At 35.8% G+C, this 17773-nt stretch overlaps 1 protein-coding gene across 3 annotated transcripts; it reads right to left on the bottom strand.

Moving 5' to 3' along the window:
• Window positions 1-477: 477 nt before the first annotated feature.
• On the bottom strand, window positions 478-17695 carry LOC117211050. Of its 3 annotated transcripts, XR_004488194.1 has the most exons (10): window positions 17130-17695; window positions 16571-17003; window positions 16332-16472; window positions 15313-16001; window positions 14627-15005; window positions 14387-14552; window positions 2318-2478; window positions 1784-2171; window positions 1566-1706; window positions 478-934 (listed from the first exon to the last, which is right to left on the bottom strand). XR_004488194.1 is itself a non-coding variant. In XM_033454614.1 (8 exons), the coding sequence occupies exons 1-8, from the start codon at window positions 17224-17226 to the stop codon at window positions 14039-14041; spliced, it is 2091 nt and encodes a 696-aa protein (XP_033310505.1). In that variant the 5' UTR covers window positions 17227-17695; the 3' UTR covers window positions 14000-14038. The 3 variants fall into 3 exon arrangements, 2 of the variants coding, with proteins under 2 accessions (XP_033310505.1, XP_033310506.1); XM_033454614.1 differs by lacking the exons at window positions 478-934; window positions 1566-1706; window positions 1784-2171; window positions 2318-2478 and adding exons at window positions 14000-14115; window positions 14201-14309; XM_033454615.1 differs by lacking the exons at window positions 478-934; window positions 1566-1706; window positions 1784-2171; window positions 2318-2478 and adding exons at window positions 14000-14115; window positions 14201-14309 and having other exon boundaries at window positions 15313-15605.
• Window positions 17696-17773: the final 78 nt, after the last annotated feature.

The raw sequence follows: 17773 nt of genomic DNA, 5'->3' as shown, positions 1-17773 counted from the left end.
TACATCGATACATTTATTCGTATAGCTATTGCAATCGATTTCCACCCCCTTCATATGTTTCATATTAAACTACTTGCAATCCAATAAATAAAATTCATAACGTTAATCTCCTATCCTATATTAATCTTTCTAATATTAATCTTGCCAGAAGAGCAATTAAAAGAAATTATAAAAATCACAAATCTATTAAAATTATAATAATACAACAGTTTGATGTATTTCTATGAACTTACTTTCGATAGTCGTTAGACCATTTGTAACAGGACTCGGTTAGTCCGGTATATTTGCGGGATATCCTGCGTTCGTAGATAGAACGGCTAATAATGGCGGTGGAGTCAGGTCAACGACAATGAGCTCGACTGGGTGTGAGCAACGTTTACCCCATTTTTCCTGAAAAGGAGAGGAGAAAAAAAAGAAATGAAAAAAAAAATGGATGAAAAAATCGACCTCGCGCATGCCTGCCGCTTGTAACCCCTACGTTTTTTCCACATTTTTGGAAAACGATCGAATTATGCCGCCCACTTCTGCCTTTTCCCTTTTCAATTCTTCTTTCACACCGGTAGAAACGATTTCTCTTCTTTTTTTTCTTCTTCCCCTCTCTGTCTCTGTCGTCCGATGATTCCCGTATACGAAAGAGCGACACACGGTTGCCAACGTCCATTCGGCTTTGTACGAAAAGTTTCTCTGTCATCAGTCATTTTCTTCGGGGCGACCGACAATAATATGGCATATAATAGAATCGGCATAATGCCAGTCGCCTTACGTCCTGACACGAAGTCGAGGATTTTATTATGACACATCGCTCGTTGTTACGTCTGTCGCGCACGTTCTCGCGCTTTATGATGTATAAATTGATGTATAAATTAACGCCTAATATTTTCCATATTTTCGATTTTAGCCGGAATAAAGGGAGGTACATTATACATAGATTTGCCTGCGATAAAGTATTTTTCGATAAGCAACCCCAAATGTTGTCAATAATTTGCTTTTCTGTGTTATACATGAAACTATTTACTGGTAGTTTGCACGATGATTTGAAAGTCATCTGTTAAGGACTATCTTCGTTTCTATCATCGTGTTTCTTCGTCTTAAAGTTTTTATGCGATAAAATTTGTAATTAGAAAATAATAATTCAACTATATCATAATTTCATCGTATTACACTATTCTGAACATTATTAATAATTATCTCTGTTTATACTGCAGTGTTTCTCAGTTACAAATTTGTGTGTGAGAAAATTTATAATTGGACGATAAATTCACAGAATTGGAAAGTTCAGACGTTATCAAAATTACGAATATAGATTTCATTGAAAGTTGTTAGCGATCAGAAAAGTTCTTGATTACAATAGATTCCATCGAATGCACGTTTAGTATAATCCCCATAACGGTGTGCCCTCTTTTTGCCAGAGGCGTCGGGGTTACTAAAAGGCACACTCCAATGTTTGACCAAGCTGTGCAAATATAAACGAACATCGTGTAGATCGGTGTAAGAGGAGCACAATTCGAATGTGCTCCCAAACCTTCCTGTTGGCAAACATTTTAACAGGATTAGAACACACTTACCGGGTCTAATCTGACCAAATAGTCCTATGGGAAACCGCAAGCTTTAAGTAGCTGTCATAGAGTTGTCGGCTCCGCGTGATTTACGTTCTTCCATGATGTATTTCAAACGAGGAAAACTGATACTTTCTTTAGAAAAATTATCTGTAATAAAAGATTGGTAATTAACGAAAAAAATACACAATTATTTTTATATCTTATGCGTATTCTCTAATAAATACCTCGATTAAAATAATAAAGTTATTAGAAACTAAGTGTCTTCAATAAATCTGCGATGTAGCGTTTCGACGATCGTAACGCGTTATACTGCGAATTTCCCATTATTATCTCTAATTTATTTCATAATATCTTTCGCTTCTTGCTGATTTTATACTTCACTTTCGTTGGTATAGAATTAATTGCTATTCTACCACGAAGAGCCAGAGGAACACGCACGTAAAAAGCAATTTTCCGTTCATACAATTCTCCGGAAGAACTTCATCCTAACGCGTCTACTATTGAAAATATTATAAGCGGAAAAATATTGTTCGATATTATTACTCGACGGAGGGGCATTACAGCGTATCTGTTATTCGAAATTTTGCTCCAACTTTCTTCCTCGTTCCTATCCTAAATAGTATAATTTACTTAAATAATTTAATATTTCGTTACTTGTTTCGCGCAACAAAGCCTTCCTTTCATTGTTAAAGTTAATTTATTTCTCATCAGAAAGGCACATTTTAGAGGAGAGGGAAATCAGAAACAGAGAAATATACCTCTACTTGTGCTGCATGAAACCAACTGAATCTTCGCGCAAATATCATTCTTGCTTGATTTTTTGCAGGGTTTCCGTGCCAGCTCGCGATGCGCTACGCCGTTCATTATACATTCAAAATATTATCCTTACATGTGTGTTTGCTGTGTAAATGCAAGAGAGCTGCAACGAAAGAAAAAAAAGAAAAGGTAAAAGACTGTTCAGTACGTGTTTGCTTAGAATAGCAATAGTGTCAGAGCTCATGACGTGCTCTTTGTAATCGTGACGACCCGGATGGCTGGTTGGTTAGTCTGCTCGTCTCGTGCATATGCATGCAATTGCAGACGCGTATTTGCCTTTCCACCGATTCCCACTTGTCTCCAAAGTTATACAACAAATTGCTACAAAAGGGCCACGACGAATGTAGTTTGTTATCGAAACGTTTTCGATATGACCATCTGCTACAAGAGAATTTTATTATGATTCTTCGATAAACAAATTTTAGCAATTTCTCTTTTAACTAGAAATAAAACTTAACTTTAAACGAACCTTAACTAAAAGAGAAAAAAAGGAGAAGATTTTTCAAAGAAATATATGGCTATAAAAGGGATATACATTTGCGCAAGAAGCACACGTATGAAGTCTCGTGATGAATATAATAGCATCTAATGGAATATTATCATTATTCGCAACTAACTCTATCGCTCTTCCTCTTTCTCAATTCTCTCATCTCCGTCTCTCTTCATCTCTTCTTCATCCGCTATTGGAACACGCCTGCTGCACTCGTAGATGTCCATTAATCACGGACATAAGCAGGCGACTAATTGTTGGGTTTCAGGGAGAGAGGTATAGACAGAGTGGAATGGATAGAGAGGCATAAAATAACGTCCCTTTATCGAAGGCACGCACCCCTTACACACGATGGGCCCTTCGATTCATCCGGAGATCGGGAGGATCACGCTGTGAAAGTGATCGTGGATCGTGCGACGGGACGTGACTTGTCGATTTCACAATCGTTTATTATTTCTTCCCGGTCGTCGACTATTCTACCCGGCTGTGTCTCGTGTTCGTGTGACGACGCTCTTAACATCTCAGAAAGTACATATTTCACGAATAACTTGCGTTAGGCGTTTATTTAAAGTTTTATAAAATTGTCCAATTACTTCCTTAAAAATTATCGAACTTGGAATAAAATTTAATTTTATAAATAAGAAAAAAGGAAAATGCACGTTAGCGGAAGTATGACAGATCGTGCCGCGAATAGAGAGAAAAGCTTCCCATAAAATTGGGCGATCATTTGCGAAGCATTTAAAGGCGGAGCCATGAAAAAACCGACTACCCCATTGAGGACAATTGCAGGAATGTCAGCAGAGAGAACGAACGTAAAGGTGCGATGTGCCTATAGGTACAAATCAACGGCGTACGTCGCTTCTCCATAATCCATCATCGCATGCCTATTCGCGGAACAGAGAGACGATCTGTCATCCACTTTCGTTTCGTTGCGTCAGTCCATTCTACCCGAAACATTTCGGTCCTTGTCTCGGCCATTTAGCCGAACTCAGCCACAGCTTCTTTTTTTAATATATATCTCTGATTTTTTTAATTCGTCCCTTCTTTCTACCTTCTTCTCTCCATCTGCACTCGACTCTCGAAGCGTTTCTTTTTTACTTCTTCTTCAATTTCGTTACATTTTATGCTCCTTCTTTGTTTACAAGAATAGTTATCAAGATTACAGAAATTGTAATTATCTTCATAGCCTTCGTGCATAATTGAACTCATAATATTAGTTAATAAATTATTATGCAAAAGGATCTTGTACCTTTATTACAATTTCATTGTAAATTTTGATCTATAGATACTAGAAACATTTAGCATTTGCATTCCAAAGGTAATATGATATAAATAGCGATAAATTCTACGTATGCGAAATAATCCTGCAGACGTCTAAAAGGCAGGATCTATTTGTCATTAGGTCTGAAATAAATGTGCAACTGACCTGGCTTGTTGCACCTCGATGCGCATCCATCGTACAGAAATCGGTCGCCACTAATGACGTTGATTCGTTCTACTTCGTCGCCACTGCGCCGCTAGTATTCTGTGAAATCCTTGCAGCATTCAATCAACAGTTCTGCAAACGATTTGGCCTGTACGCACCTGGTTCATCGAAATTTTCCGACAACCTTTACCAAGGAAAGCGATCTTTAGTTTGGCCTCAAAATTCATTATTTGTTCGTAATCTAATCTTCCAACTAAAAAATATTCGCATCTTCCATTTTGTGATTGATAAATCTATTTGTCTTCTATGTAACCGCAAAATTCATTCTAAATTCAGTAACTCGATTCGTTGAAATCGTCGAATACTAAATTCATCGTTTGTTGTTTCTTAAACCGTCGCTGCGTAACGTCGTGATGCTACAGCTTGGTAAAAGATAAATGGCGTAATGGTCGATAACGAAAAAATAAAAGGAATAATAGGGTGGTGGGTCTCGGTTCGTTACGACGATCGCCGTGCAGACCGGAATTCGGGGGAGAGGGTGTCCACCCGTCCCACGTTTCCAACCCCTCGCAGGAAAGTTCGCGCTTAATATTATTAAATTGAAGGACAATGGCGGTGGCCCATGACACGCGACGTTTAAACGATTTTAATAACATTTCACGGAGATTTTTTTAATAATATGATAATAAAGGGAAATGAAAGAAAACGCTCAAGGGATTATTATCATTCTGTCACGGAGGCTCCATCCGCACTTCGCTCTGCCTCCATCTGCCTCGTCCCGTCCCTTTTCATCCGTCACCCAACCTGCCGCTTCGATTCTCATCGCCAGATATACCGGAACTTCTGTTTCGCTTTCGTTTTAATATTCGTCGAAAAAGAATTCAGTATCTTCACCTCGTTGCTCCCACGCGTTCCACCAGTACCTTTCAGTTCTTTTAATTTCTCATTCCTCTCCTCGCCATACCTTATTCTCGATACCGATCCTTTTATTGAGAGGCAGAAGTTAATATTGGCCACGTTCATGTTCATGTTCACCCCTATGTTTCGTGTTTCAATTAAAACCGTCTTTACCGGTTTCACGTACTTGCGGTCGAGAACATGTCTCCTCCGGTCACCTTGGCATTCTTTTCATCCATAGATTGATTTATAGGTATTATCTTATTTTTCTTATTATTACGTTATGGTCACAGTTGATATGTGTTCTGACAAATATATCATACAAGAAACATAATGAACATTCTTGTTGATCTAATTTTCATGTTACTTATTGTTAAAAAAACTATGATAAATAGAAATGTCTCCTCGTAAATACCGCATACGTATCTCTTTACAATATCGATCAAAGTATCTTAACTCCAGTGATTCTTCTGAATAAATACAGTTTTATAATTTTACATTTCAAAGATAAAGCCAAAAAACGTGAAACGCGAAACGTGAATCTTCAATCCTTATGATAATCCATCTTAAGCATGATATATCCCTCATTTCGACTTCGAATCAACTACAGCTCACCTTTCATGGTTTTATACTTTGTATAGAATAAAGGAGTGATGCGCGGAAAACCCGACAAGCATTACGGGTTAAAGAATGGGGATATTTTACGCTCGGTAAAGCACGGTCCATCGGGCAAGTCCACCCCTATCCATGCACAATAGACGAGGTGGTTAGGTGCCCTAGGTGTCAACCCGGCCTCGTTTTTGTACGGGTGGTCTCCTTTCGATACTGTTCTTTATTTTCGTCGAGTAGAGCTCGAGCACCCAAAAGAGTTCCCTTTCGGAACGTTCAACGTGTTTCGTACTACAGGACGTGTTGCATATTCTTTTAGCCGATTTGTCGCGTTTCTCTATAAGCTAACGACAAATGCAAAATTTTTCGACTTAGAAACGAAATATTAAATGTGCCATTTTTTTATCTCGAAGGTTAGATATAAAAGACAGTTAGAATATTATCAAGTGCGAAAATTCCAAAAATTCGTAGCGAAATATTACATATAGGGTAGTTACTAAGTATGTACATAATTGATTTTAATATACGGGGTAGTTGGTAACTGGTGGTACAAGCGGAAAGGGGGTGATTCTACGTGAAAAAGGAAATCGAAAATATAGAATAAAAATTTTTTTTATTTTTTTTTCTTAAATTTTTTAAAAAATCTACAGTGAGATCCGTTATAACGAGACGTGATAAAGTACACGCGTACCGAGCGAAAATCCAAAATCGATTTTCTCGAAAACAAAGCCTCAAACGAAAAATTTTTATTCTATATTTTCGACTTCTTTTTTCGCGTAGAATCACCCCCTTTCCGCTTGTACCACCAGTTACCAACCACCCTGTATAAAAAAAACTGATTTTATTATGGTGTTATTAATAATATAAGTGGTAACTAATAATTAAATTAAATTTAAGTCGTTTCGATAAGAGTTATTCAATTGACCAGTCAATTTTAAACTATTAAACGTATCAAAACACGATCACAAGGCACAATTATCGCAGTTCACTCTAGTCCAAGAACTTCCTTCGTTTCTTGTTGTTCGCCACAATTAGGTTGTTTTCCCCGGCGGAAATTTCGGGTGCTCGAGAGAAGGGCGAGAAAAACGTTGGATGGATGCCCGCGATCATTATCATTAACGCGGCCGACACGGGCGTAGAACTCGGCCCAACGAAGCATAGATAAAGCTACAAAATATTAATCTCTTGTCGGGGCGAATGTATTTTTCAAAATTTCAACGTGCCGTTCTATAATGCTCCAATAGTTAATGCGGGACCATTAGTCAAACGTCGGGGCTCGTGCACACGAAAAGAGAAATTTCGATTTTAAATCGCTACATTTATCATGCAAGCAGGCGCATATGACACCGTTCTGATTTTATTTTGTTTCTCTTTCTTCCCTCTCCCCGGTTCCATCTCTACGCTCCAAACCCTTTTTTTTCTCTCTCCCCCCTCGTGTTTCTCTTTCTCTGTTTCGAGAACCGCTACAACGTATGGGCTACTGGTTGCGAGTTGTTCCTTGTTTTTCGAAAACCGATCCGCTAATAACTTGTAGCCATATTTTTTCCTTGGCCCGCGCTTCAAAACGCGAAACCCAGATTCAAAAACGGATTGCTGAAAAAGAATCGCACGTTGATTGATATAGGAATTTTCAATCGAGCGATGAATATTTTGGTAACTGAAGCTATCGAACGACTATACTTAATTGGTTCGATTATTTTCATTCTTGTATCATGCTAGGGTAACTTTTAAAATTTCTCATTCTTAACTTGATAGACATATCAGTTTAATTATACATAGGTACCTATTAATGATAATACCATAAATATAGTAAATATTGAAATTAAGAGGTTCAAGAGTTGTAATACCGCAAACGATTTAATTTGTTGCCACTATTTTTGTTAAATTTATTAATTTGCTATTGAATATGTTAAGGAAAACAATTTGTGGAATAATAAATTAACAAAAGATTTGATCTTTTTACGATATTTTCAGATAATTCAAGAAAAAGCAATCGGTCGCCACAAATTGACAATTAATGCGTACGAATGATTCCTGGGCTCTGTAAACAGTAACATATATATTTTGCAAAAGCGTCACCTATACCTAATCTAAAACCCATACTTGTCTCATAAAGTACGCTTCCATTCATCCTTCCTCGTAAACATGCTATCAGAAAATAATAAAAACGCCAAGGGAAATCGGCCTGATTCCGCACCGGGAGCCATAACACACCGGGCCAGCTCGTAAATTTTGGACCGCCGTTTTACTCTCCTATTTATTTCTCCTTTCCGAGAAATCGATCAGAGTATAACGCAGGTATCAAAATCGAATCGGTCTTAAGCGAACCACGTTGCGTGAAATGTAACAGAAATTTTTATTAACGGCGGTATTACTTTTTGGGGACCAAAGAAGTTACCTATGAGTTGATTTCAATCAAATCGAATCTTCATTTTAATAGATAATAATCTCTCAACGTATAAATTTCTCCTTGGTTTATTAGCGAAAATGATTAAACTTTTAAAATAAAGAGCAACTTACTTGCAAATGGATATGCAATATATTTTTATAAGATATATCTTTAGGTATGTTAATATAGATATAAGACATCGGACCTCTTGAATTCGTAAAGATCAATAAATAAATTAAATATAATTTATACCCACGTAACATAGACATGTTTATTAAATAGTTAATCTAAAAAAAGAAAAGAATTATTCACAATTATTTCAAACATTAAAAATGTATTTCATTTATTCAACTGAATACTTAGAAATATGCGAAAAGAACGACAAATCGATTATTTTAGTTTGTTATGAGCTTCAACATGTTTATGTCTGCACGATATTAATTACTGAAGGTAATTCGGTAAATGTCTGCCGCTTTGGAAATTAACCTTCGAATACATCGTCGACTAAATTTTCATTAAACGAAGATTAAGCGATCTCATGTGAGAGAAACCCGCGAGACGCGCGCCTTTGATCGCTTCTTCGCCACAATTGCCTGTCAGTGCAAGCATACGCACGATATTCTAGCTGATCAATTAATTACGTACCTCTAACATATTAATAAAATTCCAAGCTATCAAAGAATAAACGTTATTCTCGTCTTTTCCAATCGATTTCAGAGAGCAACGAGCGAAAATGTTTTTCAAATAACGTTTTGGCACGCGCTGATGACTATAAAATGAATATGTTTTGTTAATATTTGCATACATCACGGTGTACCAAAGCATAGGGCAATAAACAAATGCATAATGGTATGAATATTCATGATCGGTTAACGATGGACAATCATGAAACATACAAGAGCAGCACAACTATTCCACATTTTGCATATACACATAAAAAATATCTAAAAATTTACCATACTGCTTGAAAGTTAATCTTACAACTTTTCATATTATTAGCGGTTCATTTGTCACTTTCTTACAATTTGCTCTCATGCTCCAGCTATTTCACTATTTTACAAAACCTCGTTACTGAAGTGTACATAAGAATATTATATATCACAAACCGTCTAAACTTCTTTAAACTATTCATAAATCATTCAAAATCATAAAAAATTAGAATCAGACCTTTGAGTTAACTTGGAATTATATTTTGACTTCTAGTCGAAAGAAACAACTATGTTGCGATAAAACCGAGGGTAGATCCACTGGTTCAGAGATCGTCGCAGGTACAACGCGACCATTGAAATGTTCTAGGTACAAACGAGAGAAAAAAGGGGGTTGCTTCTCCCAGGAAGGTCTGCGAATGGTAAACTGGGCGTAACCCCCAATATCATCTTACAAGTGTGCGCAGGAATCGGCGCCAGGGATCGAAAGGGGGAGAAAGAGAAACAGAGAGGAAGAAAGAGAACGGATAAAACGTGGCTGATTTATTTATCGAATCATAAATTACCGGGGTTACAATACGTGGCAGCATGCAAAAGCCCGCGCGTCTCCACGGTGTTCCTTTTCTCTCTGTTCCTCCCAAATGGTGGATCGAAAATGCGGTGAGGGACCGAGGGCGTAAACGTAACGCATGTTTGCATTGCGTGCCCGACCGGAAACACGATTTATACGATGCAAATTAAATGTGTACGCTACACACACGCGCCTGGCTAACATTCGTCCATAACAAAAATCCCCTACCGATCTATCGTTGTTATTCTTAACGTTTTCATTACTGTGTCTCGTGCTTGTGACTTGTTCCTTAACTACTTGTGCATACTATCTAACTTGACTCCAATTCTCATGAAAAGACTTTCATTTATTCTAAGAAAGTTTAAGGAGAATTGTAAACAAAAGGCGGTAACGACTTGTGTAAAACTTGTATAGGTTTATTTACCTATTGGCATGTTCTTCTCCATTTTTATGTAGTTAAAAATGTAATTTAAAATATGTAGTTTAAAATAGATAAGTACCTTCGATAGCTTACGTGTATTACTTTTACTTGTCTTATTCACATTTTATTTCAAATATCTTAATTGCAACATATACATACATAAAATCCTGTAGAAATATGTAACGAAATTTCTTGTCATTCCGTTCTTAATATTTTATAGACGTAACATATGAATTTTATTCTAATTCTCATCTTTTATTCAAACTACTGAATAGAATATGAAGATTGATAATTATGGCATTCGTTTGAATACAAAGTTTCAGTAATTGATTCAGATGGATCTATGATGGTCTAGTATTTGTGAGCGATTATTATTATAGGAACTAAAACACTTACGTGGTTGAAAGTACGGTTTGGAACCCTTTCTAAATCAGAATATTGAATAAACTGTGATCCATTTGAAACGCGTGCGGGGGATTCTTCACGGTCGCGTCCACATGTCTACCAATTAGATACACAGGATACAATCACTATTACCCTCCATGGCCTACAAGCAATTATTCATTTCTCGCAGCAATAAAACGTCTTTTTATTATAATTTTTATTCGTTATCACCCTACGATGAACAAGAGGTTTCATTAATGAATTTCCAAGATAAATACAATTTCGAATCAAAATTATTACACTTCCGTTGTATTATTATTAGATCGAAAATTTATGGTTGGTTAGACAGAGTAAAAGATTGTTTCTACCTACTTGCTTCGCGTTAAATAACCAATTTATAACACGTTACAAGTACAATTCATTTTAATGTGATTCGAATGAATACCCTTACCAGTTACCTAGTCGTGTTGTGACAATGTTTAGGGAACATTTTGGGGTCTAACATTTGTGTACGCTCCCCTTTTTAGCCAGTTTTCATTGTACAACGAAAACGTATCGGCCATTGACAAATGGGAGATATTAATTTTAACGTACCAGAATTTCGCGTGACATCCACGTCATGGGATACTACCCTCGATTGTCGCGTTCATTCTCCCGTGCTCCTCTCAAAATTCGCTAGATACATCCAGATATCATAAATGTAAAATCTAAAATATCAGGTTTATAAAATTCATAAACTATCATAGATTTATTCTGGACTTTCTGCAATAAATGCAATTGAAATAACATGTAATTAAATAGCTTTATATTTACTACATAATAATGGTGTATCCAATATTTCAATACAATTAAAAAGATCTAGCGACAACTAAAATTTATAATACATTAAATACTCAATCATTTTCTATTTCTAAAAATTAATTCGTTCATTCATTCAGAGCAGTGTATTAACAGATATTTATCGAATGTTTCAATAGTTCTGTCGATCTTAGACGATTTCATTGTAATGGTTGTACTTGATCATACGTGTAGTATTCATTCTTATAATATAAAACATACCTACTACTTATCCCGGACACAGAGTTAAGGCCGTAAAATGACGCGAACGTATCAGACGGAAATACGTTCGAAAAGGTAGGGCGACATTGGGAATTGAAAAATAGTGCCTTGGGCCGCTGTCGTTCACAGTGATGGTTCCGTGACAGCCAATGTAACGCACGAATTAACGAAATAATTGATTTTCATACCGTTCGGAGTCAGCGGCGCGCGCAAAAGACTGAGCGAGCCGATCGCCGAACCGAGGAGATATTTTCTCGATTTCCTGACCACAGGTGCATCCACGTTACTGCATCGTGTATGAAAAAGCTTCAGCCTTAGGCGAATTTTCCTTTACAACGCGAAAATACTTGGCTCGTTTTTCATATAATTCTATACGCTCCTTTCCCGATTTAACATGAATACTACTGTGATCTTTACCATTACAAGCAAACAATGTTTTAACAATTTTGGAAGATATCTAAGATCTCTCGTTTCTTATTATCGTATACATTGTCTTATTACATTGCCTTATTACATTGTCATTATCTCCGTATATATTGCTGAAATTAATCATTTAGAATATATATCATTAATAAAAAGTTCATTTTTGATATTTAACAATTTCTGCTTGAACATCATATATTTACAACATTAATAAATTCTCGATGAAATGAAACTAAAACTTAGCGAAGTCTAAAATGTTTGTTAATACATCTATTAGTTTTCATAACTGTACATTAAGTAAAACTAAATATTTTAATAAACTGCATATGTGCTTATCGCAACAGACGAGGCGTGTTCCACTTTCTGGCTAATAATTCACCAAAGTCGAGTAAATCGGCGTGTCTCGTAACGTTAATAGGTAAAGCGAAAGAGATTATTCGTAGCCAGCTGGATAATATAAGCCGGCGAGCACGCTGCTATATGGATGGGGGTCGGTCGAAGGAAGGAAACGAAGGCGGAAAGAGAAAGAGAAGGAAAACGGGGAGAGAGAACAGATTTATATTTGAAATTAGATTAAGCTCCTGCGCTTGAAAGCTATATAAACGCCCCTCTAGCCAGCAGTGCCGCGTACGTTCCGCGTTCTGCAATCCACTAAGAGGAGAGACTCAATAAACCAACCACTCACTCTCTTTCTTCCTTCATCTTTTTCTCTTTCCCATTCTCTTTTTCCCTTTCTCTCTCGTATCTTTTCTTTTCCTTCGTTCACTGCATTTTTACAGAATCCAACTCTGTTCCTTGCTTTCTTCCTACATATCTCTTTTTTATTTTTATCAATAAAACTACCCGTCAAATCGTCTTATTTCTCTTTCTTCCCAGTTTTACGAAGTGTATGATCTTCCTTGTGTGTTTCTATTTTTCACGAAGAAGTAACCATTCTGCTTATCCTGCTTCATACTTTCGCCAATCCGTGGATACACTCGTATTATTCTTGAAATAGCTGCGTGGAACTCGAGATATTATTCGTGCTTTCTCTGACGCCTTTTGTTCTAACGAAAGACATCGACTTTGCCACAGTACTCTTACGATTAAGTTTCTTTACTTCTGATTTTCTTTTCTGGTCGCAATCTTCATATTCTTTATTTTATATTAACTTAAATCCTTTTATTATTGTTACAAACTTACTGGTTATGACAAGTTTCCTAATGTTTTTCAGGATCCTTGTATAACATAGCAATCCATTTTGACTTGTAATTTAGATAAATATTAGAGAAGTAAAGTAATGTAAATTGTTTTGTAAATTATAATTATAATTATATTTATAAATAAATATATATATTTATTTGTTTGTTTATTTATTTATTTATTTATTATTTATTATTTATTATATATTAGAGATCTCGATTTCACGTGTACCTAAAATATACGTGTACACATGTAGTTAATATCTCCGCGTTTTAATCCGTGTATTTCTCAATACACGGGTATATGGGTTTAGGTATACGGATCGTAATATCTGTACATGCATCCGTGTACTGACTTTCACAGATACACGTGTATAGAAATTATATAATTTCACGTGTATTAATCCGTACACCATATTTCATTTTTAATTAGATATCAGAATATTTAAATATGCAAATAAGTAAATAATTTGTGATAGTCTACTAGCATTTTTATTATTGCATGTATTTTCTGGCGATATTCGTTTGAAGTACTAAGGTATATTTAAAAAAAAAACTATAATTTCGGAAATTTCGAGATGTTTCAAACTTGAATGGAACGAAGGTGACACTCTTTCATTAAACCATATATCCTTTTTTTTTATGTACACGTGTACACGTGTATTTTCAATATACGTTCAAAATCAGGAACTATATATATATATATATATATATATATATATATATATATATATATATATATATATATATATATATATATATATATATGTATATATGTTTATAAGAAAACACACTCTTTATAAACTATTAACTAAAAATTGTCATTCTTAAATTATCTATAGCTAAAGTTTTCAATCAATGACATTTATTAATCTTGTATAATAACTCTACATGGGAGTTTGTAATGTACCTGGACCCACACCATATCCGTATCCTTGAGGTCCGAAATTTCGAACGTAACATTCTAAATAGCAACATAAAATCGATCGTTTGCTAACTAATAACTATAAAGAAGAATATACAAGATTATAAAGATCAGAATAACTAACGTTTGCAATAAATTTCCCCACAATTCTCCTGATACGTTAAGGGTTCCAAGGGTTTTCTGCAGCAATAGCAGCTGAAGCACGTATTATGGAACGGTATACCAGACACAATCTTGAACGGGCAACGTTCACGCGTTTCAATGTCAATTAATAGAAAACTATTAATTGATCAAAATAATGCAAAATTACCTGCATTTCAGCTTGATACACTTTTCGGCCACAGCGCTGACAATCAAGACCTCCGCCAAAACAGTCGCATGCAGTTTTCGGTCGGCAACATCCTAGGTCAATGGGTTCTGCTCTATCGGTGCTACAACACCTTCTGGTTCTTACTCGACATATTGGACTTTTTGACCTTCATAGATAAAGAAATGTCACTAGTAAGGCGCCATAAAATAATATAAAGCGGCAATATTGAAATGTTCTTACCGGCAGCAGCATGTGCTACCTCCATTTCCACAACAATTTCCACTTTTTGGACCACAACAACAAATTACTTGAGGACACGATCGTGGTGGAGAACAAGGTGAACACGGACGACAAGGTGGTACCACGCAAGATTTCGCAGGTAAACACATTTGTCCAGGTTTTCCACAACCACCACGACATCCTCCTCCACAACATCCACCTCCACCACAACTTTGAGATTCTACAGTGCACGGTTGACGACATCTAAAAATCGGTTTCTTGCAAATTGGCCGTTCAAGCGATGATGAACAACAACAACGTCTCTCAATAACTGGTTGAACATTGGATGAGCAGGTTGTACAGGACGTTACAGCTGTGCGACATTGTTCTGATGGATCTCCTGAAACATAAAAATTACAATTCTGACTAGTTTTCTTTATAGATAAATTGTTTTTATGTACTATAGTAGATTCCCGGTTATCAAGTCCCGTTTTAATCAGATTTTTACTAAAATGAAAATAATTAACATATTCCGTTATCCACATTGTCTAGAAATACCTTTTATAAATAATAGACAGTGTAGATACATAATTGTTTATCTTATGGTGTATGTGATAATTGGTATATATTTTCGGATTAACTAACTATTCGGCCCTATAAGGACAGTTAAGCGGGAGTCTATCATGCTTGGATCTCAGTATATTTACTTCTGCAAAGACAAACAGTTTCAACTTTTGTTGTTCCACACGAAGGTCTAAGGCGAGTTCCGCACGGTCCACCGCATCCTCCCCGCATTCGTTCGTTTTCATCAAGTGATGAGTTCGGGCCACTTTGATGAGCGTACGTCATCATGTCTTCTTTCGACGATGCATCGTCTTTTTCGTTCATTATTCTGTATGTGCGCGACTCTGAATTGCCTTTGACGCAACGATCTTGCCCACGATTCTTCTCGATGTCATTGCATTTGCTTATCGTATCTTCTTCGTCGCACTCTGACGCGCTTTTTTCAAAATGTATTCTGCCACTATCTTCGGTATGATTTACGTTAACATTTTCGTATCCGCCGTCATTTTTACCAACCGAATCGTCCGCTTGCCAAATATCGTAAGTATTATTATATTCCTGTCTATTATCGTTATTGTAACGGAGCCTATGATGAGCATCCTGCATTTTCGTGATACAATTCTGGTGGTTTTCGCGCATATTTCCGAAGACGACGTCATGGAACGAGACTCGTCGTCGGGAAGGCAGCGGACTGCGAGGCGGTGGTACCGGCGGATACGCAAATTTTCGTCTTGACGGAATAATGACGCTAATGTCACTAAATTCGTACACGGGGTCGTATTTGTTAATTTTATTATTCCGGTTGATAGTGGTCACTTGAGTTTTATCTATGCTGGAAATATCTACGCTTAGAAAGCCTTATTTTGACAAGTTGTCACTGCACTGATGTTTTTAGATAAAAATACAGAAATAAAAATAGAAATTTGAAATTAATGACGCAACGTGGCAACTATACTGTTAAGCAACCATTAAAGAATTTGAAACTACCGATATCTTACCGACGGATGCTATTTCCGGTGAAAAGTTGTAAATACAAATTCAACGTAAATGCTAGTCTAATATATCCAATTATTTTTGCACTTAGGGCTAAACATTTCTTCAGAAATAGCTTACAAAAATCTGGAAGAATAGGAGTAAGGAAAATTCAGAAAATTCGATATACCTTAATTGAGCCTCTGTAATGTTGACTTCATTATTACTAAACAAAATCTTTGGTTCAGATTGATCTGTTTCTTGTTTCTGCGCTTCAAATCGACAATCTTTCGCGATATCGTTATTCTTCTGCGACTCCAGAGACAACGTACTATTTTAATAAGAGCATCATTAACAAGGCATTTTTGCTTGAAACTAGGTATGACCAGAAAAAGCGGAAATATGTATGTATCAAGAATAAATTTAAACCTGCGGAACTTAGAATGTTGACGATTGTACCACGTAGTAATTGCGTTAGGACTGGGTGAAGGGTCGCAAATTGTTGTCATTGAATTAACAACACCTAGATTTGCACACTCGTTTTCTAAGAAATGCTTTTTCTCTTTGTCAAAGTAAACGTTTGTCTCCTCGGCTTCGCTACCTCCACCGCGAAGTCTATGCTTGTCAGATTGATAATGTTGATTTCTATTTAGTGACGCGTTACCGATTGAATTTTCTGTGTCATAACACTGGTAATTTAATGATTCCTTTGCCGAAATTGTTAAGGTTGCAGGCAAGTGCTGTACTTTTTTGATTTCATGATTCGCAGTTGACAAAGACAGGCGAACGTAACAATTCTTGCAAAATAATTCTCCGAGATGCGTCACGACGTTACAACTATTCAGTAATTTTCGACAATTACCTATGGAGCATTGAAAGTCAAATTTAAATAATCTTGGATTTATGATCGAATAATGAAAGAAAACATTACAAGAGGAAGACTAATTGACTTAGATTAAATTTTTTAATAGAAATTTACGATACTAACGACAAGAGAAACAAAACGTATGCCAAACTTTTCCAAGAGCTAATTTCTCTTCTGCGAAGTAAACCTCGCGATTACAACGTGGACAAACTCCAGGCATTTATTAATCAACGTTATCTACTTCTTGTTAGTATTTGAAAACACATGTTGCAATGATTTTTACATATTACTATCCTCAATTATACTATACACAATTTACATATTAAAATCCTCTTCTATTAAAATGTCTTCGATTACCTGTACGATGTACGTTCTAACATTTATGAACGTTTACAGAATAATCATTTAGAACACAATAAATTTCACACATAGTTATTTTTTAATTTTGTAATAATCAATTTTTGTTATATAAAAACAATCCATATAAATTTCCCAAAAAATGTTAAAAAATGTCGAACATCAATTACAAATCGATGTAAAACAAAACACAAGCATAAATATTATAAAATAATATTAGAGACTGTTAATATGCAAGATCATATACAATTATCTTTTACAAGTAATAATGTCAAGTATATTTCATTTATTGTAGTATATATCATTATTATTATAAAGAAATACACAATTACTCTTATTAGAAACGTTTGAAATATATATTTGCTTTTTTACATTTACCAAATAGAGAAATTATAATTCATACATACTAC

This window comes from Bombus bifarius, unplaced genomic scaffold (assembly GCF_011952205.1).
Source record: "Bombus bifarius isolate JDL3187 unplaced genomic scaffold, Bbif_JDL3187 scf7180000008216, whole genome shotgun sequence".
Taxonomy (NCBI): domain Eukaryota; kingdom Metazoa; phylum Arthropoda; class Insecta; order Hymenoptera; family Apidae; genus Bombus; species Bombus bifarius.
This window is presented reverse-complemented; position numbering and strand designations above follow the sequence as displayed.